The sequence below is a fragment of the Liolophura sinensis genome, chromosome 1 (genome assembly GCF_032854445.1).
Source record: "Liolophura sinensis isolate JHLJ2023 chromosome 1, CUHK_Ljap_v2, whole genome shotgun sequence".
NCBI classification, from domain to species: domain Eukaryota; kingdom Metazoa; phylum Mollusca; class Polyplacophora; order Chitonida; family Chitonidae; genus Liolophura; species Liolophura sinensis.
This window is the reverse complement of record NC_088295.1, coordinates 2,142,178-2,169,943: the sequence shown is the minus strand read 5'-3', so window position 1 is coordinate 2,169,943 and position 27,766 is coordinate 2,142,178. Positions and strand designations below refer to the sequence as shown.

At 40.8% G+C, this 27,766-nt stretch overlaps 1 protein-coding gene across 1 annotated transcript; it reads left to right on the top strand.

Annotated features, from left to right (window-relative positions):
- The first annotated feature begins 13,484 nt into the window (after window positions 1–13,484).
- Window positions 13,485–21,977, top strand: LOC135474830 (cyclin-dependent kinase 1-like). Its single transcript, XM_064754445.1, has 8 exons — window positions 13,485–13,531; window positions 13,998–14,116; window positions 14,875–15,031; window positions 15,839–15,962; window positions 17,802–17,972; window positions 19,408–19,571; window positions 20,312–20,453; window positions 20,794–21,977. The coding sequence occupies exons 2-8, from the start codon at window positions 14,080–14,082 to the stop codon at window positions 20,899–20,901; spliced, it is 903 nt and encodes a 300-aa protein (XP_064610515.1). The 5' UTR covers window positions 13,485–13,531; window positions 13,998–14,079; the 3' UTR covers window positions 20,902–21,977.
- Window positions 21,978–27,766: the final 5,789 nt, after the last annotated feature.

Here is a 27,766-nt window from a genome sequence, read left to right as displayed (position 1 = left end):
TTCTGATGATGACGTAAACAGTTGTCTTTTTTGACACCTACATTTCCACAACACTGCATCGTTTTCCGAATTGTATACATCCAAAACGGCATTGCATATCGACGTGCAAAGGTATTGGTTTTAACAGATTACTAAAACATATGTTGGCAAGATCAACTATCAAAGGCTGCGTTATCTTTCGCAAAATCTGTCTGTATATATGTCTTTCTCTTTGTCTGCTTTTCCACATAGGTTTACGTCTATAATCCTAAGCTGCATGTATACATGTGTTACCAGAACGGCTTTGCATATTAACATGAAAGTTTCTTTAATAGAAGGCTTACACATTGTCACAGTTCAATGGTATAGCCTACTTTTTCTCTGGTTTCCGTTCCATCTGCCTTTCCGTTCACCTGCCTTTCCGTCCATCTGTCTTTCCGTACATCTGTCTTTCCGTCCATCTGCCTTTCCGTTCCATCTGCCTTTCCGTCCATCTGCTTTCTGTTCCATGCGCTACATGCGTTCTTTTCCGAGCTCTATCTCCAAAAAGGCGTTGGGTAAAATCATGAAAGTGTTTTGACAGCTAGCTTCCATGTTGGCATTGTGCACAGTTATGCATGTTCTTATCTCGTATTTCACAAAATCTTTCTGCACGCATGTCTTTCCCTCCGTCTACTTTCCCAAACCCGGCATTTTGTTCCATTACACGGTGTATTTCTACTTTGACTTACAAGGTGTACTGTAATTATGTTCTCATAGTACATATATAGCTGTCTCTCTTTTTCGTAGAAGTCAATGTGTAGACGATTTCCAGTATGCTTTCGTATGAAATTGGGCTATAATATGTTGAACTTTGCACACTTTTTCGCGAGTTTCATTTGAGTTCATCTTATACTGAGTTTACAAATGACACATTGGTCCTGAATTCGTAGTCATACAGGTGGAAATACTGTTGATAAAAAAATGACACAAATTTGGTTTCAAAGTAAACACTCTTTATTTCTTGAGCAGACAAATATCTTTTTATGTAGTTTCAGTCGTTTTAGAACCGAACCGATGGAACCTGACGTTGTCTACAGAGTAAAAACCGGACATCTTAGGACCAAAACGTGTTTTCTTGTAGCCATAGGCCATACCATTGCTGTCACATCCCCGCACTTGTTTTATAATATCTCCTGTGGTAAAACAAAGTACTAAAGTCAGTGGTGTGGAAGGCAGCCACATGCATTGATAGGAATAGTTAAGAAGATATAAGGTACCGGTAGTGGCTATAGACCATTATCACCTGTTGCATAGCAGATAGAAACGCGGTCTGGTGCTCTATTTACAGGGTGTACATATGCATTATTCAAGCACGGTCGCTGTTACGTGTTGAAGGTTACCTTTAGAGTTAACACCTGTAATTGGTTGACGAATATAGCACACAAATATGTGTAAACTGACAAGGTATATACATCACCTGCGCTAAAACTCAACTGCTTTGAGCAGGTGGCAATGTGTGATCTCATGGCCATGACATAGACTCCGCTCAGCTTTAACAACCGTACGTCTGGGGGTTTATCATGTAAGGACTTGAAGAAAGGTACTACTTCATCTGAAATCACAGGTATAATTGACAATGATGTACAGTGTCGTACACTTCGCTTATTGACGTAATACATCCGATTTACGGTCCTATTTGCAGCCGGATTTCCTTGGGAAGGCATCTTCACATCCTAAAGTAAGTATGTATGTATACAAGTACCTGGACAGGTTCCACCAAGCGATTTTAACTTCTGTCAGAATTTAAAACTTCAATATTTTGTATAATTTAAGCCCCATCAAGTCAAATTTAAGATACGTTTACATGCTGGCCCGTATTTTTATACTAAGATTCCAAATATTTACATTCAAATCAAATTTCATCAGTTTTTCAAGTGAAAACTGGCTTTGTGAAATCGGCACGCCATGACAGTTGACTGATTATGCATACAAGGCCAGGAGAGCTCCGCAAAACTCAGCCCTGTGGCACTGTACACTGCTTTGTGTATGTTAACAATAATATTGCATTCATGATATACCCCCAATAGGAAGACCATGTTTGTCATGTGCATGTAGTACCTTTGCTGGGTACGGTTTTCTTGTGCCTTTCCATAGCGTCACTGACGTCCTCCTCGGATGAGGATAGGGTGGTTCGACGGGTGTATGGCTGGCTCGGTGTCCTCACCACCTCCTCCTCGCTGAGGATTGTTCCCGGCACCAAGTGACAACCGCCAGGTGAATACGAATGGAGGCTGCGATGTGACGTAACATGTCAACTTTATTGGCAATTTTATGCTTACTTAAGATTAATGCAGTGTCAAAGTTTGTGCAAAGTCTGAGCTGAATTCTACAAAAAGATCGGAATAAACTACACTGCTAGTTACGGTAACTAATACGCGTCAACCAAATTTACATTGTTTTCCTCCCTGCATGCGGGGCATTGTGGGTGTACGCAATGCTTGATAATGATTGGGCCAGTAACAAATAGATGAAAAGAGCACTTGTGCAAACGAAGGAGAAAGACGCTGCATGTCGGCCAATATATACCCAGAACCACCCATGCTATCGAGTAGATAATTAAACTGATCCCATCACGCTTTACAATGTAATAAACTTAGTATATGTGAGCCAGTATTTGGCAACGCATAACATGCTTGCTCAGTGGAAATCTGTGGTTGGTTTATCCAGGACATAGCTCATACGTCTCATTATACTCACATCTAAAATACTTCTCCAGATAGGAAAGTGTCATATTTCACATAAATCCTGTTAGTCTAATAAAATGGTTATGTTGAATTAATAGAATGTGTGTGCTATAGTTAACAGAATAATCTGCTGGAATAGCAGAAATCATTCTAGCATCACTTAGGTCGCAGATTTTCTGTTCAATTTAAAAGATTAATTTTTTGAGTGAAGATACCTTTTCGGGCCTTGGTTAGGATTAGAGACTTGACGCCGCCGCTGATTAGCCACTGTGAAAGCCCGTGAAGATGACGTCACTGTTGGGTAGAAGACATGATTGGAATCTTTCTCTTCCACGTCTTCCACACTGAGATCTCTAACTTCCAAGGACTTCTTCTGGGTGTAGTCCGACGCTGTCTGGAACAGTGCTTCTTTTGACGTTTCTTAACCAAAAAAATGGAAACTGTTGAGAACCGAACTGTTTTGGCTGTAACGGCTATGTTATAGTTCACATCTGTTTTGTACTGTTAGCATGGGTTATTCTCATGAGTAAATGGAGGCGTTTTTCAGAAATTTTACATGATATACATTTCTGAATACAATTTACATATATCAGTAAAATATGATTAAGTTTTAGTTGGTTTATCTGAAAAGCAAAAACCCTTACCGTGATTATAGGTTATAGGTTATTGAACAAATATGGGCAGATGTGGGCGAGATTTATGTTTGTGGGACGCCGAAGGTGAACGAGCTTGTGAGTTTATGCTTCTGTCACGCAGACATAGATCTCGTTCACATCAGCTCGTACTCATCCAGTGATCTATTTATTATACACCAAACATCAATCATTTCACCAGAAATGAAACTCTGACAGAAAATTTTAGATGCTTTAAATACGTAGTAATATTTTTATGAATGGCGCAAGAATTTGTATGTGGAGAAAAGACGCGGTGTTACTGAATGGCGTCACGGTTAAGTCACATTGCTAATGCGGACGTGCAATTTTCACGAATGTGTATATTAATGCAAAGAAAAAACAGGCAGATTCGTGAGGTACGTATAGGTTAAAGATGTTGTGTAGGTGTAGGTTACAGATGTTACATAGGTGTACGTGTAGGTTACAGATATTACATAGGTGTAGGTGTAGATTATGAGGTGAGATGAATATGTATAGGTGGCAGTCCTATATCCCCATACCCAGTCATCAGTTAGACATTTCTCAGATTATACCTTAATTACAGGTCCTTGTACACACGTAGAGAAGTGTAAGCTATAACCTACCTTCTGGCCTGTGGAAATCCTCATCCAGGATGTCGTTAGAGGCTGACAGATAGATGACATCTCCTTTGCACGGACTGTCACTTAATCTGCGAAGAGAACACTCATTAAATTAGACCATTTTGACAATTAGACAATCCTCGTCCTGGCTGTCGTTAGAACAGGACAGCCTTATTAGACAACAGGTGACACCCACTTTGGGAGGATCGTTACTTACCATGATACAATGCCGGGCGTAGGGACAGAATATGTGGGAGACATATAAGATCTCCTTTGGGAGGGTCGATGAGCAGTACGAGGAGTTTTGTTAGATTGTATTAGAGAGAATGGAAGGCATAAGTTGTGTTACCCAAGGCGAAGCAGGCGGATCGTATACTATTTGGACTGAATGCCACGCACAAAAGAACGTTGTGAATTTGGTTGTCATCAGCCAGAATATAGTATAAGAAAACAATGACAACCGGAACGTCGGAAAGAATACTTAGAAACAGCAATTCATAAAGCAAAACTCACACACAAGATGTCTTGTATCACACACAAGATGTCTTGTATCACACACAAGATGTTTTGTCTCACACACAAGACGTCCTGTATTACACACAAGACGTTTTGTCTCACACACAAGGCGTTTTGTCTCACACACAAGACGTCCTGTACTACACACAAGAATGTTTTGTCTCACACACAGGACGTTTTGTCTCACACACAAGACGTTTTGTCTCACACACAAGACGTTTTGTCTCACACACAAGACGTCCTGTATTGCACACAAGAATGTTTTGTCTCACACACAAGATGTCTTGTATCACACACAAGATGTCTTGTATCACACACAAGATGTTTTGTCTCACACACAAGACGTTTTGTCTCACACACAAGACGTCCTGTATTGCACACAAGAATGTTTTGTCTCACACACAAGACGTCTTGTATCACACACAATATGTCTTGCCTATACACGCGATGTCTTATCTCTCGTCTTCCCTCTGTCGCACAAGATGTCTTGTCTCTCCAGAAGTCCATTAGCTTCCCTATAGCTAAGAACTGGCCACACCTTGAAACTGAAGCTCCGTATTTAAAAACTACGATTTCGATAATCATTGCTGGTATGCAGTTATAAACGCATTGGCTATTTCCAAGCGAGTCTAAAACAATTATTATCAAAGACATTGTTGTCCTTTTACAAAACTCTCCCTTGTCGTAATTTTTTAAAGTGTATTTAAACACAACCGCGTTTGGATGCCGCCATGCATCGGCCGTTTCTCAAACGTTAGCTGAGCAATAGAGAGAAAAAAATACATGGCTGCGTAGATACGTCACACAGTGTGTTAGAAATGGAAGAAAGTATGAAATGCCGTGGAGACTAGCTAGAGGAAAGTTGCATTCTTCTAGGTAATGGACTTCTGGTGCCCACACACGATGTCTTCTCTCGCACACAAGGTGTATCACGCACAAGGCGGCGTGTATAACACCCAAGACGTTTTACACCACACACAAGATGACTTGTGTAACATACAAGATATTCACTGCTCACATGTGATTCTATTAGCCATGATGTTTAACACTCACTTTCTTGAGAAATCTGTTGTACAATTCTTTATATGTGTGCTTATATACAGGCCTGATCTTGGACAATTCCGACACTGATACGTGCAGCCAGTAAACAGGTATACCTTGTCTGTAGAGCATTCAACTCTTCCTTGATGGTGTGCAGTATGTTAGTGCTACTGTAGGATTTCTGTCCAACACCGTCATTGAATTCCAGCTGGTAGAAACAGAAGTAAAACTTGTCACTTAGCACAGCTAAAGGCAGTATAATTAATGACTAGAATATTAAAAGTAGGAAGCTCCATTCCCGTGCGCAGTATGTTTGTGTTCTTTTGCGTATTGTCGTAAACTGAATCGGACAAACGTTTTGGCTTCACCCTCAGGATATCGCCAAAACTATGTCGTCGATGGTCTGAGTAGGTCAGTTCAAATATTTATACGCCAACCGCCAAACAAACCCATTCACCCAAACCGCCACCCAAAAGATGGACGTTGAAAGTCGATGATCGCCAGACTATTTCCTAAAGAATATCATAAAGACCACTCCTGATACAGAAGCAAATACATATGATCTATGACTGACTGGGTGTAAAAGCAAAGCCGCAAGCTTTCGGTGATGACCTGAATATTTTAGGCCAATCATAATCACGTTATACCCACGCTTCCTGATCATGATAACCGTACAATCACTCAACACATCCCGTTTACCTCGAATTCTGGGTACTCTACAGCATCCCGGTGACTTCTCATCCAGTCTTTGACCATGTCCCGAATTTTCACACCAGTGACTTTCACATGTTTCATTTGGTGTCTCAGAGCATCTCTCCGATTGTTGCTACACAAAGAACACGGGAAATATAGAATTTATAAACTAAAAATGACAGCCTTTATACATGCAACAAAAAGTTTGTCGGTTCTTTCTTTGTTACATGGGGATCAACTGCCAACATAAACATCCACAACCTCTAAATTCAACGCCCTCACAAGTTTGGTTTAATCAAGTAATTAATACACCACTAAATTCGTAACCTGATGCAATGTATCACAGGGCCAGCAGGGATAGACATCCCAAATGAAGTGTACGCTAGCCAGTCATCTCATGAAATGGCGAAATGATCGGTTCGCGATCAAATGGCCAATAGAGTTAAACAGCATCCAGTATGCTACCACGTTCATTACCACTTCTCCCCAGACGGCATCGATTTGAGACGTAAACATCCAAGGCAATCACGGCCAAGGCAATCGCTCCGTACAATATCAATCTGAGACGTCAAAACCAGCAACATTAACAGCCAATAGCCTCACAAAGTGTCAACACTAACGTAAAATATCGCTCCAAACAGCATCAATTTGAGACGTCAACACTCACAACAATAACGGCCAAGCGCTCCAAACAGTATCAATTTGACACGTCAACATTCACAACAATAACGGCCAATCGCTTCAAACAGTATCAATTTGAGACGTCAACACTCACAACAATAACGGCCAATCGCTCCAAACAGTATCAATTTGAGACGTCAACACTCACAACAATAACGGCCAATGGCTAAAACAGTATCAATTTGAGACGTCAACACTCACAACAATAACGGCCAAGCGCTCCAAAGAGTATTAATTTGAGGCGTCAACACTCACAACAGTAACGGCCAAGCGCTCCAAACAGTATCAATTTGAAACGTCAACACTCACAACAATAACGGCCAAGCGCTTCAGACAGTATCAATTTGAGACGTCAACACTCACAACAATAACGGACAAGCATTCCAAACAGCTTCAATTTAAGACGTCAACACTCACAACAATAACGGTCAATCGCTCCAAACAGTATCAATTTGAGACGTTAACACTCACAACAATAACAGCCAAGCGCTCCAAACAGTATCAATTTGAGACGTCAACACTCACAACAATAACGGCCAATCGCTCCAAACAGTATTAATTTGACACGTCAATACTCACAATAACGGCCAATCGCTTCAAACAGTATCAATTTGACACGTCAACACTCACAACAATAACGGCCAATCGCTTCAAACAGTATCAATTTGACACGTCAACACTCACAACAGTAACAGCCAATCGCTCCAAACAGTATCAATTTGAGACGTCAACACTCACAACAATAACGGCCAATCGCTCCAAACAGTATCAATTTGAGACGTCAACACTCACAACAATAACGGCCAATCGCTCCAAACAGTATCAATTTGAGGCGTCAACACTCACAACAATAACGGCCAATCGCTCCAAACAGTATCAATTTGAGACGTCAACACTCACAACAGTAACAGCCAAGCGCTCCAAACAGTAGGCCTATCAATTTGAGACGTCAACACTCACAACAGTAACGGCCAAGCGCTTCGAAGTATCCAGAATGCTTCCACGTTCATTACCACTTCTCCCCAGACGGCATCGATTTGAGACGTAAACATCCAAGGCAATCACGGCCAAGGCAATCGCTCCGTACAATATCAATCTGAGACGTCAATACCAGCAACATTAACAGCCAATAGCCCCACAAAGTGTCAACACTAACGTAAAATATCGCTCCAAACAGCATCAATTTGAGACGTCAACACTCACAACAATAACGGCCAATCGCTCCAAACAGTATCAATTTGACACGTCAATACTCACAATAACGGCCAATCGCTTCGAACAGTATCAATTTAAAACGTCAATACTCACAACAATAACGGCCAAGCGCTCCAAACAGTATCAATTTGAGACGTCAACACTCACAACAATAAAAGCCAATCGCTCCAAACAGTATCAATTTGAGACGTCAACCCTCATAACAATAACGGCCAAGCGCTCCAAACAGTATCAATTTGAGGCGTCAACACTCACAACAATAACAGCCAATCGCTCCAAACAGTATCAATTTGAGACGTCAACACTCACAACAATAACGGCCAAGCGCTCCAAACAGTATCAGTTTGAGGCGTCAACACTCACAACAATAACGGCCAAGCGCTCCAAACAGTATCAGTTTGAGGCGTCAACACTCACAACAATAACGGTCAATCGTTTTTGAAAGGTAAGAAAATGGAATAAAACTGTGGTTTGGAGGGTGAAATACGTTACTGTAATACATACTCCAAATCTGCGCTCTTCAGCTGAAGCAGGAAGTACTCTTCAGTGATGGCCATCAGCTGTGTCAGGCGTTTCTCCTCCTCTAATCCGATCAGTCGCACTAATTCATGGGTGATCTGTCAAAGGTAATTACTAACTCATGGGTTACCTGCCAAAGGTAAATGGTAACTAATCGATGATCTGTCAAAGGTAAATGGTAACTCATGGGTGATCTGCCAAATGTAAATGGTACCCATGGGTGATCTGCCAAAAATAAATGGTAACACATCGATGATCTACCAAAGGTAAATGGTAACTCATGGGTGATCTGCCAAAGGTAAATGGTAACCCAGGGTGATCTGCCAAAGGTATATGGTAACTCATGGGTGAACTGCCAAAGAAAATGGTAACTCATGGGTGGTCTGCTAAAGACAAATGGTAACGTATGGGTAATTTCTCATAGACAGATGGTAATTCACAGATGATCTGCCAAAGATAAATGATAATCCACGGGTTATCTGAAAAAGACAAATGGTAATTCAACGGTGGTCACTGAAAGACAGGTGGTAATTTCGCGTTTTTTGCCAAAGATAAATGGTAATTCATGGGTGATCAGACAAAGACAAACGGTAATTTATGGGCGATTTGTCAAAGACAAATTGTAATTCATGGGTGATCAGCCAAAGATAAATGATAATTCACGGATAATCTGCCAAAGACAAATGATAATTCACAGGTTATCTGAAAAAGACAAATGGTAATTCATAGGCAAGTTGCCAAAGAAAAATGGTAACATACAGGTTATGTCAAAGACAAATGATAATTTCTGGGAGATCTGCCAGACACATGGCAATTCATGGGTGATCTGCCAAAGACAAATGGTAATTTCTGGGAGATCTGCCAAAGACAAATGATAATTTCTGGGAGATCTGCCAGACACATGACAATTCCTGGGAGATCTGCCAAAGACAAATGGTAATTCATGGGAGATCTGCCAGACACATGACAATTCCTGGAAGATCTGCCAAAGACAAATGGTAATTCATGGGAGATCTGCCAGACACATGACAATTCATGGGTGATCCCTAACGTCAGTAAAGTTAACCTTTGCACTACAGTTAGGGCAGAAGAATCGTTTCTCACCTTCATGAGATCCCCCCGACTTTTTCCGGCTTCAAAGCGCAAGATGTCCTCGTATGTCTTCTTGGAGATTCGTGCTTGATGATCAATTCTCCTCTGATTATAATAATCACCTTCCATGTTCAAATAAACATGGTCCTGTTTCGCCTTGAATTTCTCCAAAACTAGGATGTGGTGGTGGTAATTCTACAATGGCGACGTATAAAGTGAGACCAACGGAGTGTATATCTGTCTAGCCAAGGTACATAGACATTGGTACATTCCATCTGAACTGAAGTGCAATAAATTCAAGCAAAGGGAATGAAGTTGGTGCTTCCCCACCAGTTAACTAGCGATCTCTCTCTCTTACTGATATACTTTGAGCATTATACACATTAAATGGCGGTCTGCCTTGTTTACAACTCGTTACCGAACCTTATACTGTACCTGTCTAGCGCGATCAATCTGTCGAATGATGTCATGTTCTTTTACCAGACAACTCTGGTAAGTTTTGATCGAATACTCGTCTTCAGTGGACGGGAAACTTGTCCTGGACATGTGGTACTCATTTATCAGCCTGTGGGAGACAATAAATGAAACTCTGACCCAGTCCCTCAGTCTTACGCCATCATTCTCTCCACTGCCGTGTTTTTGTCGTACCGATAGTTTGACAGTGAGGAAATCGAAGAATTGTCCCCCTAAAGTTCACTGATAACGTGCCCTGCCAAGTGGAAAAACCGTTTGCATACGGTTTCAATCTATACGTAGTTATTTTGATAAAAACCTCGGCAGCTGGGAGTTTTAGCCAGCTGAAATATGCCTTATTTGGACATGTGGTTTGACTGAACATATCCTTTAGTCCAGTCAGAATAACAGAAATGGTTTGTCCCTGTTTGTAGCTCATTTCGGATGAGACTTGAAGATATCTGAGAGTTCCACCTAGTACGCACTGAATGATGAGTGAACTCATGTTTACACCACGTTCATGAGATCTGTAAACAAAACACCTGTAGAGGCCTAAAAGTTCATCAGTCTTACCTACTCAGTCTTTCTAAAGTCACTTTGTGGTCACAGTTTGACAATGATGACCAAATGCCGAAGTGGAGGTGAATCTGAGGAACGTCTGTTTCCTGTTTGAAGAATCTTCTGAGACCGAGCAATTCTTCGTGATCCTCAGCCCCTGTAACATTCAACACCCAATGTCGTCTAAAGCTAGGAGACGTTCGTTAAGACGTACATTTCAAATGTGCTATACGGACGTGTGGTTGGTCAGTACTGCCTACCGTCCTTTGTTCAAACCCTATAGTTTTTCAAACGAGTCAAGTTCGCGGGGTAATGGCAGTGAATCAGTCACAAGACGCTCCAAAACATCTACGGCTACAGTCACGCCACCCCCACTCCGCTCACAACACAGCTGCGACGGGACAACCACAATGGGTTTGAACCAGTGACTTATGGGACAGAAGCTAGCGATTCTATCACTGGATCGCAGAGAATTTCCCTTTGGTCTGCTTGTAGATAGCTAGTATATTCTATCCTGTTTCAGTCAGAAGGCAGTCTAAATTACCCCCTGACTTTTAAAAATAAAACACGATTAATGTATGCATAGCCAGTTAAATGTGGCCATGGTCATTAATGGTGCCATGGCCGTTAACGCTACCATGGCCGTTAACGTTGTCTTGGCCGTTTAAGTTGGGTGAGATGTTACGATTGTTGTAAGAAACAGAACCCGTTTTTATGCAAAAACTTTATTTGTATCCACAAGTAAAGCTGTGTTGTGTAAGTAGTATGTACCTTATACTTCCTTTACTAAGTGTTTCTGGGATCTAGGATCATACGCGTATGTCAGATTATAATAAACAAACACGCATGACTTAGGTATACTCATAAACCCACTGACATGTATGGGCATTGTTTATACATACTGGAGCCTGTACGGCCAATCAGTAATATAGATGCTGGATCATTACAGTAACACCTTGGTAAATATGTACAACTTTTAATAAGGCCAGGTATAATATTCCCCCTACATACTGCAGGCAAAGGTTCCTTTTTATTTATAACTTAACTCAGTTGGACTCATCTACTTTATTTGGTTGAGAATTGTGACTTTACGAATGTTTATTTTACTAGATTTTACCAGTGTTTATTACCTAAGTATTCCAGTATAATCTTCCTCTGCCGGCCAAACCACTGGTCAAAGACATCAAAGTCTTCTGTCTCCATCTTATTTCCAGGTAACAAAGCATCTTGGTTTTTGATCACTTGTCTGGTAAAGGAAATATTTACAACATATAGCCATTAACACAGATCCACGTTTCTTTTAAGAAACTTCCTCTGAAAAAAGATGTATAAACACAGTATATTGTCTTGAATAGCTTGGGATGTATAATAGGCCAACTTGACATTTACGATGCCTGTCAAAGCAAGGGGAAATATACCAACTCACCTCGATTGACGAAAGTATCTGACAGGCTTCCAGGTACAAATTACATAACATCCAAGCTGATAACAGTTAGATTCGAACATAATTTATAATGTTCATAATTTTTACTCGTGCTAAATGGGGGTAGGTCTACAAATAATACTTTAAACTTTCACTCACATCCGAGTTGCAGTGAATGTTGCAGTTGTTTAGGGTGTCCAGTTATCACACTCGCTTCTATCAGAGCTTAATTTCCTAATGTAGTTATAATTGCGTACATCAAATCTAAAACGTCAACACTTACCGTTTGTTCTGTTTATATCGCTTTAAAATTGCTCCTAATTTAATCAAAAACCCCCTCGGAGCCATGATTTACGTCCCACATAGACGGGACAATCACTCAGAAACAACCGTCGTTGCCATATTACGTATACCTGTTATGATGTCATAAACATTCGGACATGAGAGGTACGTCACGAAGAGTCCGGAAAGTATCGATCGGCTTTGATCACAAACGCAAAGCTGTCGTCCACATAAATTTCATGATGTCTTTATTACGTCACACGAAACGCACATTTTTACTTGACGTCAAGATAGAATTCTTATTGTGCCGTGGAAGTGTAAAGCGTGGTCTGTGTGGACGGATCACACATCATCCTTTCGCGTGACGTTGGTTTTCCCCGTTGAAAGCAATTGTGACGTCATGACGTCACAGAGGATCGAATATTCGTAGGCAATGTGTGGGACATCCGGTTGCCGCATATGCAGCAATACAGCTTATGATTCGTCATTTGCATGCTCTTATTTACCTGGGTTTTTTTGGGGGGGGGGGGGGGGTTATCTCTGTGTATGTCATCTGTCTGAGCTTTTATTGCGCTCAAGTTATGAATTCTTTTCTCTCTTGATATAGGCCTGATTTATCCACCATTCGCCTGAGTGAAACTTTGAATCTAAAATTTTTGAAAATTTAAAATTGAATAGCAGGTGGAAGTTTTTGGCATCTAATGATAACCGGTAGTTGATTTCCATACACCGTGGGGGTGTAATAACCTTTTTGATTGTGAGTTTACAGACCAGCAACAGCATTTTATTATCGATCTTTATACCCCAAACGGCCGAAACAATGCATAGCCTACTCGTTGCTTATGGAATATAAAGTTCAAAAGGCCTACATGTACGTGCCCACTTAAGTCTGATGAGCTACGTTTTGGTAAACATGCTACCGATACGAGAAATTTAAATGCCTGTAGCACTGCAGGGGAGGTAACTGTTGCACCAATATTCCGATGTTTACAGGCGAAAGCGAGGCACGCAAATACTTCATTTCTATTGGTCAATTCGAATAGGCGGTAGATCTGAAGACAACGTGCAAGCAGGGTGCATGAGGGAGAGGAAAGTACGGTAAGTTTATGAAGTTAAAGGAAGAAAAATGTATATCTTTGGAAAATACCTGTAATTTAGCGTATTTGTGTCAATTCGCAATTCATAAGAACGGTTTGGTTGATCTCTGTAACCCACAATTTTTCTGAGAAACCCACTTGTGTGCATAAACTTGTTTCGATTGTCCTACTTGTTCGTTATCGTTGAGGATGCCACTTAAAATTTCTACAAATTCGACATCCTTTACCAAATAGGTTCTTTACAAATGAGCGAATGATTATCTAATTAGTGTGGCCTTGCTCCCTAACCTCTGCAGATTTCTCTATGCTGAGGTTTGGGGCCTTCTCGCGAGCCTCGGATGATGTGCATGTTGATATCGACCATTTTGAAAACATGCCCGGACACATTCCATCACAAAGCAGGCATCAGAATTCCTTACTGATATATGGCGACAAGTTCTTATTGTCTTTCTTGGTATGTTTTCCAGAGGCTGGTACCGGATTTCGAAGCATTTGACAACTATATTGGCTATACGTTCCAACCGAATAGTGTAATCAGTTTGAACAGCAATGGAAGATTACATAAAAATTGAGAAAATTGGAGAGGGTGAGTGTCATTTTAAATATTCTCTCACGGAGGCTATTGTACATATACTGTATGTATGCTAATTAGTGCTTTGTTTGTAATTTACACGTATTTTTTTCCATTTATACAATGTCTAACCTCTAAATATAGCTTCACAGATGTGGCAGTATAACAAACAGTATCATTAGCACTGGATACCTGTAGGCCTAACCACTATATTCAGTGTAGTTTATAGTTGTGTGTACAGCGCATAAAATTCCTGACAGCTAATGTTCAGTTGTGAGACGAGTAGTGAAATTAATCTAATTATTGTTCTTAAATTAATTTTTTATATATTTGTGGTATTAACATACATCTGTGGGTCGATCATAAACCTAGTGGGACTAAAAGTAGTAGGCCAGCTACATGCACAGTGAAACTGTGGAAATCATTAGTTCCCATAACGATTTAGAATAAAACTGAATACAGAATCCTTCACAAGGGGTGTCACAAATGTGTAACAGTGCTGGTTTACTCTTCAGGTAGGCAGAACTTGCATCAAAGATTTTCCAAGCTTTCCATTCCTTGCCAGGAATCATTTGCTTGTAAATTTATGCTTGTACAGTAATTTATAGTTGTTGTTCTTTCTGCAGAGGTATGGAAAACGCTAACTGCTGTTTACTTTATGTAATATTGTATCCTACAATGTTGCCAGAGGTGTATGTCACTTTCTGAGTGCTCTCCCCTTACCAGGCAAACTGTGATGAAGATGAATGTGTTGTGTTTGTGCAACCCTTCAGGTACTTATGGAGTGGTCTACAAAGGTCAGAACAAGAAGACAAAGAAAATTTGTGCATTGAAGAGAATCCGGCTGGAGAGTGAAGAGGAAGGTGTTCCTTCAACTGCGATACGAGAAATCTCTCTGCTGAAGGAGCTCAGTCATCCTAACATAGTCTGGTAGGCCTCAGGGTCACAATATTCTCTTAGATTAAGTCAGACTTAGTTTTAACTAACGTTTTTTTTTCAGGACTTTTATTTGAACATTTTCAGTTAAACTGTCAGTAAGATTTGACATTCATAGTGAGGGTATTTAAATAAAGTCCTTAACATGTGTCTTTGAAGCTTGGTAAGCTGTCTTTATTTATCTGAATTTACATCAAGATGGCTGGACTATAGTCAGAGAATCCCTTTTCTGTAGAATTGTGTAAATCTGGGACAGAAATATGTTCTTCAAGGGCTTTCGGGACCGGTAGATCCAGGATCAATCCTTGGTCGAGTCACACCTAAGACTTTAAAAGAGGAAGTTGTAACTTCCTCGCTTGGCGTTCAGCATGAAGGGGATAGTGCAACGACTGGTTGACCCATATCAGTATAATGGCTCGGGCGGGGCTGCTTACTTGCCTTCGGTAAGTCGTCTCAGTGATGCAGCACTAAATAAAAGAGCGGTGGAAATCCGTCCTGCAACAAGGAGGCACATTACACGTGCATGCACCCTAATGATTCCTTCGTCGTCATATGACTGAAAAATTGTTGAGTACGACGTTAAACCCCAAGCACTCACTCACTCTTCAAGGGCTTGAAGTCATAGTCTTAAGTGATTATGAAGTCCATTTGAAGTCATAGTCCTAAGTGATTTGTGATACAGCTCAAAAAATATTTTAAAAATGTAGAGTGATGAGTCACTTTGAAATGCTTTGTTGTCTTTTTAGATTTTTCAGGCAATAATGTGATTGAAATATTGTGTATTAAAATTTGTTATTTCAGCTTAGAAGATGTTCTTATGCAAGATAACAAGCTTTACCTGGTGTTTGAGTTTTTGTCAATGGACTTGAAAAAATACATGGATACAATACCAAGTGAGCAGACAATGGACAAAATGTTGATTAAAGTAAGTGTATGAAAGCCATTTGTGCTGGCAGTTTGAAATTTATGAATGCTTTTCAAATTTTGAAAGTGATTTGTTGTGCAGATAGTGGTGAGAGTGATAATGATGGACTCTCACTGAAGAACACATAGCCAATTTCATAGCCATGCTAACTTGATAGGCTTCCCCAGCTGTAAACTTGTTAACGGTACTACATATTACTGACCAAGGGTAGGGCAGATAGCTTTAGTTTTCGTGGTACGCTGAATACATTGGGGAACCAGACTAATGATAAACCTCTGAGAAACGAGTGGTATATAAGGGGCCACAACTCCTCATTAGTCGTGCGGCCTTGTGTTAAATAATGTTTGACAGGCAGCATTCAAGTGGCCATCTTCATATGATCATTGAAGACCCTTCTCAAATATGACATCAAAATAATGGATGTGATTGTGGAGAAGTTTGTTAGTAACTTGCTCAATGATGGTGGTTTAGCCCCTAACACTCTAATAAATCAGTCAGTGCAATCATAAGTGAGATTGGTGCAAAGAGGACACCAGGATGTTCCACTCATTAGTTACAGGTAAATCATATGTTTGATAACTGTAATTTCAAGGTGTCAAAATTGCTTTTACCTTGAATCAAATGTAAAATAACATGGGACAAAATAAAAGCAGAACATTGATAATTTGGATTTCTCTTATTACAAATTCAAGAGAACACATTTTGGAAATATGCGTGTACCTTGTATTATGATTGATGTTGTCACTTGGAACTTTTGTCGTATCTGTAAAAGTCACAGGTGATAATGTTCAGCCAAATCCAAAGTGTTCGTTGATTTAAATGCAGCCCTGCCTGTTGACGTGTCTGCCATGGGTTAAATTAGTCATTGACAAGAAAGCAGATTATGGAGGAATGTACATGTGTATGTTGTAGAGGTCATAAGTGTACACATTGGTAGGCAGGCCTTCTGCCATCATGCTTAGCCACAGGGGAACCTGATATATGTAACACTTAGATACATGTCTATTCTCTCGTGTGTGCTGTGGACGATATAGAGTATTTTATGTCAGTTATGCCATCTGATGTAGTCTTACGAGACAGAGATTAATAAATGGATAGCATCTGCTATCAGAATTTTGGATTGAATGGGTTCTTGGTGCAAAAATCCTCTGGCGCATTTATTTGTGGTGTTTATTTGTATAGTCTATTTCTTCTAATGGGGACCTTCGTCACTCAGTTGGTTATCATACTAGCACAGCGTAATGACCCAGGAGCCTCTCACCAATGTGATTGCTGTGAGTTCAAGTACAGCTCTTGCTGGCTTCCTCTCCGACCATACGTGGGAAGGTCTTGCAGAAACCTGTTGATGGTTGTGGGTTTCCCCCGGGCTATGCCCGGTTTTCTCCCACCATAATGCTGGCTGAAGATAAAAAAGTAAATATTCTTGAGTACAGCGTAAAACACCAATCAAATTAAGAAATAAATATTTCTTCCAAAATTTGAGACACCTGGGTTGCTCATTTTGGCCAATACATGTGTAATTGGTGCAGAACCATTGAGTTTTTTTCTCACATGGTTAGACGATCTAATGAACGACATACTTATAGGTTCAATTTTCCAAAAGGCAGGTAAAGAAATGTAATATTCTACTTTCAACACTGCCAATAGCGTCCCAAATTTTAGAAGAATTAGAGTAGGTGACAACATAAGTAACTGCAAGAGCAAGTTTGACACGACAATGGTGCTAGAAGTTGCCAGAGCCACAGAGTTCACTACATTCTGTACTCTTCAGAGTTTGTGTAAATAGTATTATTAATGGATTTCTAAATCTGATGAGGTCATGTGATTGTTTTGTTCCAGAGTTACCTGTACCAGATTACCCAGGGGATTTTGTTCTGTCACCAGAGGCGTGTTCTTCACCGTGACCTCAAACCCCAGAACCTGCTGATTGACAAGCGAGGCGTGATTAAACTGGCTGACTTTGGCTTGGCTCGTGCTTTTGGGATTCCCGTCCGTGTCTACACTCATGAGGTGGGTGATCAGCTCCGGGCCACATACTGACCTGACAGGGCCACATACTGTCATTCCCATGTCAGGTCATGGGAAATGGATGAACAAAGGCCATGTCATAATAGTTATGGCTACGAACAACGGTCGGGAGACCCGGGATAAAACTTTGTGTTGGGTCATACCACAGAGACTTCAGAAATGGTACTTGCTGCTGCCTTGTTTGGCGCTCAGCACTCAAAGTCTATAATATGACTGGTTGAGGTGTCATGTCTGGTGCATTGAACAGTATAGCTCAGTGGCGGCAGCACTTCGGTGGCCTACCATATGAAGACACAATGTACCAGGGATGAGAATTTTTGCGGAATCGCGGATTTCCAACTTATTCTTGTGAAAAATGTGACTCGACATTTGTTTAAAGTTGTAATAAAATTTTGTGGAGGGGTGCTGGTGGGGGGAGGGGGTAGGTTTCATTCCTGTTCTGTCAGATTTTAATTTTCCTTGTTTGTAAAACAGCCTGAGCAGGCCGAAACTGGCGAAGGGCTTGAGAGATAGAGAGGCAGGGATTAAAGCTAGCTTCGAGTGGGCATGGCTGGAAAAGACTGTATCACTCATTATTGGTGTGTACACTGTTACGGTTTCGCTGGAATCTGACATTAGAAAAGTTGATGCGGTTTAGTCATGTGTTCTCTGTGTTCTGATCTGATCAAATAAGTGAGCAGGGGAACAAGGACAATTGTGGAACATACGCACACATAAAAACACATATGGTAGTAGACCAGGTGCTAGTTGTTATAGTGAATATGCTTTTGGGTTTGTCCTTGTTGGCTTTAATCTTATTGCCAAACGTTGCCAGAACTAAATAACGTGTTACAACAACAACATTGCCGAAGTAAGTTAATCCTGAATACATGTAGATGATATCCCAATGTTTTAATTGTAAATGGATATTTTTTTTGGAGATAAAATTTTTGCCTCTGTTCTTCAGAAGGAATTTTCAATGGTTTTCTTCACCCAATGTACCAAACTGAACTACAAAATATACCCTCTGAAATACTTCTTCAGCACATCTTACTATGATCAAAACATTAAAAATTGTTCACCAGCAAGAAAGGGGGAAATCCCGCCTCTCTCGCTCACCCCTGTTCGGTCCCATTGTTTGTTCGCGTACTCGCAGTGCTCGTTCCATTCGACAAATAAAATATCTTCAGACTATTTTTCCAATTACAATTCTCATCCTTGATGTATGTGCACGCACCAAATGGCTCCTCATCATCATATGACTGAAACATTTGCATTACACTGAACGTAATGTATGCCATTTTGTCAAAATTTAATACACCGATTTAGCATTCAGAATATTAAAACTCATGTTGTACATAAATATAGACTTTGAATGCCCAGATTTCATGCCTGACTTGAGCTTGACAGAGGTGTGATGTAATTGTGCTGTTGTCAGGTAGTGACGTTGTGGTACCGAGCCCCTGAAGTCTTGCTGGGATCACCGCGATATTCCACCCCAGTGGACATCTGGAGCATTGGCTGTATCTTCGCTGAAATGGTCATGAATAAACCACTGTTTCGTGGAGACTCTGAAATTGACCAGCTGTTCAGGATATTCAGGTAGGTATCACAGATGTTATTCATAGTGACCTAGCCTCACAAAGTTAATTCAACTTGCCTTGCATCTTCTGCACCCAAAGTTCTTATTTCACCGTCTAAAATGTTCTTCATTAATCTTTTTGAGACAACCCGCCAGTGTAAACTTTGCCTCGTCGTTTCACTCGCTAGGCACATGACGTTGCTGAGTAACAATAGAACATTGATCACAAATTTCATTGGCCCCAAATGTCTCATTCATAAAGTGTGTATCCTGGAGCCTGTGGCATTTCTTTTTTCAGAACAATCGACTAACAGTTTCTCACAGTTTGGAATGAAAGTAAAAGATTAGGTCACATTCTTTTATTTCTTAAATTAAATTACATGTTTAAGGATTGACCAATATTATTGGAGAATGAACAAAAAATGCTGTTTCATATGAACCGCTTCTCTGATTTATACAGTTTGCACAGTGGTTTTTTTTTTTCGTTTTCATCCTATAAAACATAAAAATATTAGTCAATCCTGAAAATAACCTTATCAAACTATATTTGCTACTTGGCTTACTTGTTGGCCAATGATATTGCGTCGGTGTCCAATTTTCTGGATGATAGTCTAAACCAGCTATTGCCTGTTGTGAGTTTTTGGGCCTATCGTATTTAATTTACTGAGAGCATGACAGAGTTCCAGTGATAAGCTTGTCACACTTCTGTACTGCTTGCCGTGGGCTCAGTGAACAGAGGAGATTCTTGTCTTTCCAACAGAACACTGACCACTCCCACAGAGGAGACGTGGCCTGGAGTTAGCTCCCTACCAGACTACAAACCCACATTCCCTGCCTGGAAGAAGAACACCCTGTTTAAAGTAGTGAAGGGGCTTGATAACAAAGGCCTGGATCTTCTTCAGGTGAGTCTGAGATAGAGGTCCAGCATTGTCATCTCATGGAATCAAACCACGGTTCAAAGCTGCACCCACCTCTTAGCAAGTGCACCCAGAAGATGTCTCATCCGGAGTGTGGCTGACCTGTTCTATCCGTGAACCTGACCAGCCATGAACCACGTATTTCTTAGTGCAGCGAACAATACCAGTCAAAAAAATGAAATTAATTGTAAGTTCAAATTTAAGTTCAGAAATAAAACCATAACTTAATAAGTATAACTTAAGTCTAAGACTGCTTCATTATCTTGTAGTTTGATGTTTTGTGTACAGTTGATATGATAAGTACTGATGTTTTTGTTTTATGCAGCAAATGCTGGAGTATGACCCAGTGAAGAGAATCTCTGGGCGAGAAGCTCTGAACCATCTGTACTTCATGGACTTGGATAAGAGTGCCTTACCCGCCTCAAACTGCTGATCCCATGGGCAGGGGACAGCATGCCGACAGTGCTCACATGGCCTCATGCTACATGACACATTGTGCTTCTAGGGCAAGGTTTTGGGTACTGGTGTCACAAAGTGTACCTAGTCTTTGTTCAGTGTTATAGTCAGAAGTTCAGCAGCTGCACAAAGGCTTTGTGTTCACAGTGCGACGCTGTTCATCACGACTGGGTAATGCTTTTTTCTGCTCCGGGGATGGGGAAAATGATCTCGTTTTGAGCTGTTGAATGCTATATGCAGGTGACTTCAGGGGCAGATAATCAGGGCAAGGAGAAGAACAGGTGATTGTGATACTGAGGGGTATGGTGATGATCTCTACCAGATTATTTGGTTAAATTTCTGTGTGCATGAGGATATTATCACAGGGACCTTAAAGATAGTTGAGGGGAATAAAAAGCTAACTAACCAGGGGTGTAAATTTAATGTTCATTGATGATCAGAGTTCTACTTGCTTGTATCATTTCATGATACAAGTTTGTACTCACTTCATTACATAGATGTACATGTCCAAAAAATGTCTCTCAGCTATTTAGCGATCATGTAGATTTTGATTTCATAATTAAAATTGACATAACCCTACAGAGAGATGGAGATATTGCTGATGGCTTATTTGAAATGAGCTGTGTGAGGGTTTGTGTACATATAGTGTTTTTATTTTACATGGCATGTTAAAGGAAGAGAAAGTTTTGTTGTCACAAAAAATAGTGCTGAGCTTGGAATCTGGAGAAAGTCTTTTTTATTAACTGATTGGTGCATCTGATTTTACTGTGTTCATACTAAGAGGATTCTTCCAACAAGCAAAACATTTTGATTGAAATTCCAGACAGTTGTTTTATTTGATGCTGTCTCTGCATGTGTTCTTACTGTGTGTGTTTGTCTGGCAATGTGTAAATGAGGTGATGACTGAGGTTGTGCTTGTTGTCTTTTTTCCATTCATTCTTACCTTTATTTCCTACAGAAAATTCATGTATTCTGTGTTAAGTTGTGTATCCATTGCATCGGACTGATGACCTGTGTTTATGTAATCTTCAACCAATTCACCAACACAAACATTTCATGATAATAAACTTTTTTTAAAGGAAAGGTTTGCTGTGTTTAAATTATTTTTGTTTTGCTTACGAGATCAATAAGGTCCCTGGACCTTGGTGTGCAGCAGAGTGAAGCTTGGCCTTCATCAGCTAGTCTTAACACCAGACCAGTGAGGCCCGTGGACCTTGGTGTGCAGCGGAGTGAAGCTTGGCCTTCATCAGCTAAACAGTCTTAACACCAGACCAATGAGGCCCCTGGACCTTGGTGTGCAGCGGAGTGAAGGTTGGCCTTCATCAGCTAAACAGTCTTAACACCACGCCAATGAGGTCCCTGGACCTTGGTGTGCAGCAGAGTGAAGCTTGGCCTTCATCAGCTAAACAGTCTTAACACCAGACCAATGAGGCCCCTGGACCTTGGTGTGCAGCGGAGTGAAGCTTGGCCTTCATCAGCTAAACAGTCTTAACACCAGACCAATGAGGCCCCTGGACGTTGGTGTGCAACAGAGTGAAGCTTGGCCTTCATCAGCTAAACAGTCTTAACACCAGACCAATGAGGCCCCTGGACCTTGGTGTGCAGCGGAGTGAAGCTTGGCCTTCATCAGCTAAACAGTCTTAACACCAGACCAATGAGGCCCCTGGATGTTGGTGTGCAACAGAGTGAAGCTTGGCCTTCATCAGCTAAACAGTCTTAACACCAGACCAATGAGGCCCCTGGATGTTGGTGTGCAGCAGAGTGAAGCTTGGCCTTCATCAGCTAAACAGTCTTAACACCAGACCAATGAGGCCCCTGGACCTTGGTGTGCAGCAGAGTGAAGCTTGACCTTCATCAGCTAGTCTTAACACCAGACCAGTGAGGCATCATTTTGGTTCCATATCCTGGGACGGATCCCATGAAGCCATTTCTGGTTTCCATCTGAATTTAAAACCTCATCACAATTTTTAGTACCGGGAGTTGTATGTTAAAATATTTGTCTTAAGATAACATTCATGAGGTCGAAATTTTCACTTGTATGCTCCAAAAATAACCTCTAAAACAGTGCATCAAATTCGGATTAAAGTCAGAAATGACCTATGGAAATGGGGTTCCCGTGCCCCACTGCTTCTCACTGTCTTGGCAGCATGTAGGAAACATTGGCTTGCTGAAAATAATAAATTTCAGCCTCCACATGCTGGACAGTAGCCATACATTGGCAGATTTGCGAGGTACTTGCAAATGTGGAGCGCTTTCCTCCAATCACAGCTCAGTCTGGTCCACCCACAAATGCACCTGCTTCCAAGTGGCTAATGTAATAATCTTCAGTGGAACGGAAAACAAAAATACGCTAAATGACCCTAAATTTCATCCATGACTAGTTGTTGGCCATTTTTCCTGATTCTGAGGTCTATTGAGTTATGAAAGGTGTTCTGAGATTTGTAACATTCTGCTGTAAGTTTCAGCACCAAAAACAATATTTTGTGACATGCATTTGCCTCTTAAAATGTGCTTTTATGGGCATTTAGGTCGTTTAGGGTCAGTAACCCTAGAAGGATGTGACTCAAGGTTTACATGTACAAATCAGCTATGTATTGCAGGGTCAGGAAGAAATGTTCATTGAATCGACATTCAATTTAATTGCAAACATTTTCTCAGTTTGGCTGTTCTCTTCAATGAGTATCCCTCAAATCAACTGGATACTGCTGTTAACAATGTTGAAACAATGAACAAGTAGTACTGTAATTAAAATTTTGCCCATGTTTGCAAGGTGTTCATTCAAGCATTTTACAAGGGCAATATTATTTGTAAACTGATAAAATTATACTTGTGAAGTTCTGAACCTGGACAATCCAAGAAATGTAATTTTGACAGGAAAATCATAAATTTCCCTGAAAGTTGCAATCATATCACAGAACGATCACAAATGTGCACTTCCAGAAAATAAAGGCTGACATTTCATTCTATTCTGTGCCAGGGCATTTGGGTCGGAAAAGTTGAATATATGTACCTAATGTGTAGGACATCTGGATGACACACTGGCAGCAGTACACATGTAATTGTTCTAAAGTGACAGTGTGGAAAATGGTGTGCCCTACACCTGAGTTTGTGCATATCAAAGACACGGTTTTCTGATCTAATTTGGCTTAAAATATTCATTTAAGCCAATAACATGTAATTAAGATGCATGCATATGTACAAGTGGCTAGAGAAAGTATTGTATGGTCTGTTAAAACCTCCCGTCTATGTGTGGAGTCCTGAAAAAGCCCGACATCCACCACTGTTTGGCGTGCACGTTGTCATTAATCAGTAGGTGGGAACTACTGTCACTGACCAACTACCAGTAATCCCCTACGCCCCACAGGGATTTTAACAACAGTCATCGCAACACATCATGTTATATAGTTTCCCAAAAAGCATCTTCCATTACAGAAAGGGTAGGGTAGATCTATAAGCTTGTTAAATATATAAAAACAACCAACTCTCTGATAAGGTGAAGAAGATGGACTGGAGTCCTGTATTGATACCCAGTCATGTGAGGGCAGATTGTGTTTGTACAACACCATCATCAATATGATCACCGTTCACAACATACATATACATCAGGATTATGTCAAAGTCTGGAGTAAGTGTAATCAGTTTACATCACAGGAGAATGCAACTACTGCTATATAGCAGGACATGCACACCTGGCCGAATAAGGCCAATGTTACAGGTAGACGACAGTGCTGTATGTACAACCAGTAAGCCTAACTCAGCTGCATTAGTTCATGTCACCTCTAAATTTCTGGTATACCCAGAGAATCACAGCGATCGTCTGACACACACCTACTGTGCACTCCAACACTTACTTTGGTTTACGCTACAAATTTGTGAATTTTCAGTATCACAAATGAGTTTTGAATTTTCAATTTTATGACATTAACAGATATGTACTTTTATCTGGCTTTCTGGTTACCAGTTTCTGGTATAAGGCGCAATTCTCAACCCAACTGACCAGCTCCTAACCAATAAAGCTTCTACCTCTGTCTAAAAGACTGTGCCTCCAAAGCTATCTAATAGACTGTGCCTCCAAAGCTGTCTAATAGACTGTACCTCCAAAGCTGTCTAATAGACTGTACCTCCAAAGCTGTCTAGTAGACTGTACCGCCACAAATTTACCACCTGAGCTATCTATGATAATATCAAAACACCATCCACATATTCCAAGGCTGTAAGACATTGTGACAAATGAAATTAGGAAGCTTGTATAGCTCCCTAGTTTGGCATCAAAATCAGACATCTGACATCCACTCTCCCCAAAAGTCTAGTACTAACAGAATCGAGGCACTTCCTGCCACGGGAGACATGCATTATGCATTTGATGATACAACAGATACAATATCAAGCATGTAAACTTCTATATGTACAATATATAGATATGTACACTATGAACAAGGAGCATGTACATTACTTCTCATATTGTTAGGTGAAATCAAATGTTGAACTTAAAATATCTCAGTTACTAAAATATCATTGATATCTACAAGTAATTCTGTTAAACTGACAACATAAGTTGATTTGCCACGTAAAAATAAGGATATATAATAATGAGAAAAAAATACTGGCCAGAACTCGCTTACACCCTGTGAACAATGACAAAGTCAACATAAGCAAGTGCATGCTGTTGACCTCTGGGGAAATATGAACTTTGACACACTATAAGCAGACGGCATGCCCCTGGACAGACCGCATGCCACTGGACAGACCGCACGCCCCTGGGCAGACCACATGCCCCTTGACAGCACATCTTCTGCTCCCTTACACACAGTTTACATCACTGCCACCAGAAGGCAAGTTTAACCTTCTGACCCTTCACTCACACATGATCTTAAGGTAGAGGTTTTCTGCAATCACTTCTTGGCATGTCACCAAGCCTTGGTCTTCAAGATAAGGGCAGCGCAGAGAGGCTAGAGGGAGTAAGAGCAGAGGAAGAGAGGCTAGAGAGATAAGGGCAGAGGAAGAGAGGCCAGAGGGAGTATGAAGCAGAGGCTACAGGGTGTATGGGCAGAGGCTACTGGGTGTATGGACAGAGTCTACATGGAGTATGGACAGAGGCTACAGGGAGAATGGACAGGGAGTATGGGCAGAGGCTACAGGGAGTATGGGCAGAGGCTACAGGGTGTATGGGCAGAGGCTACTGGGTGTATGGGCAGAGGCTACAGGAAGTTTGGGCAGAGGCTACAGGGAGTATGGGCAGAGGCTACAGGGAGAATGGACAGGGAGTATGGGCAGAGGCTATTGGGTGTATGGACAGAGGCTACAGGGAGTGTGGGCAGAGGCTACAGGGAGAATGGACAGGGAGTATGGGAAGAGGCTACAGGAAGCATGGACAGAGGCTACAGGGAGTATGGACAGGTAGTATGGGAAGAGGCTACAGAAAGCATGGACAGAGGCTACAAGGAGTATGGACAGGTAGTATGGGAAGAGGCTACAGGAAGCATGGACAGAGGCTACAGGGAGAATGGACAGGGAGTATGGGAAGAGGCTACAGGAAGCATGGACAGAGGCTACAGGGAGAATGGACAGGGAGTATGGGAAGAGGCTACAGGAAGCATGGACAGAGGCTACAGGGAGAATGGACAGGGAGTATGGGAAGAGGCTACAGGAAGCATGGACAGAGGCTACAGGGAGTACGGACAGGTAGTATGGGCAGAGGATTCAGGGAGTATGGGAAGAGGCTGCATGAAATACCTTTGTGACACAAACCCCAGGCAAGCCTGTAAAGCCTGTTATCTCAGCTATAGTCTGTAAACTGTGTGAATTGCAGCAAGCCTTAACACCACTGTACCACATTTACAACATACATATTTTTGATCTACTAAACAGAAACACCAATCTTATTATATATAAATAGTAATAAGTATCAAAATTACTAACACATTCACACACATGTATGCCACATTTATAGACCTATCATACTCTCAGTTATTGATGATATTTGCATAATAAAGGTATCCAATGTCATGGGATCCCATACATAATACAGAAACATAGGGATAACCACGTTCACTTCAGTCCTTTTTTTCCATGTATCAAAATGCTTCCTATGGTATAATACCTATAGTGTGGACTAAGAAAGCTGGTAACAAGGAAACATTATCTCCTATTCAGTTGTAAAGTCGTACCACCAGACAGACAAGAATTTACATGTAGGGTACATGTAGCCTAAACTTGTATTCTGTTTGTGAGGATTAAGTATGTAGGACAGAGAACTGGCCAGGTCAGGACTTAGGGCTGTGTAATATCTGTGATGATAACGTAGAGTTGAAGCAGGCATGAACAAACAAGATGACTAATCCCCCTCTTCTAACTCAATTCTGTGAAAGGCAAATTTGCTTTACACTAAATCATGTATGTGGCCAGAATTTCAACGCTTGATATCAAATGACACTGACCCATGTATTTATATTTCTCTTTCAATATTCTCTCATACCATAGAAAAAATAAACTAATTTCATAAATAAATTAGATGATTTAAGTTGTACATCTTCATGCATAGAGAAAAATAAGTTATGACAAATGATTGCATTAAAACACCATGGCACAATGGATGAAATGTTTACACCACTTATACCATGACCAAGAATTTATCTTATACATGATCAAAAATGTACAAAAAAAAACAACAAAATAAAATAAAACAAATTGTAAAAAAGCAGACTTGCACCAACAACAATTACCTCTACTGAGGTATAGACCACTATCCACATAAAGTACAGTTTGTACATGTATCTGATAAGTAAAAAGCACCACAAAAGTTGAAGACTGGAACAGGGTAAAAGATGAGGACTCGACTGAGG

Bases quoted from the DNA above. Each gene is read 5' to 3' on its own strand.
- LOC135474830 (XM_064754445.1), top strand. From the start codon at position 14,080: ATGGAAGATTACATAAAAATTGAGAAAATTGGAGAGG. The intron at 17,973-19,407 runs GTGGGTGATCAG...TGCTGTTGTCAG, and splicing joins TCCGTGTCTACACTCATGAG to GTAGTGACGTTGTGGTACCG. The intron at 19,572-20,311 runs GTAGGTATCACA...TCTTTCCAACAG, and splicing joins CAGCTGTTCAGGATATTCAG to AACACTGACCACTCCCACAG.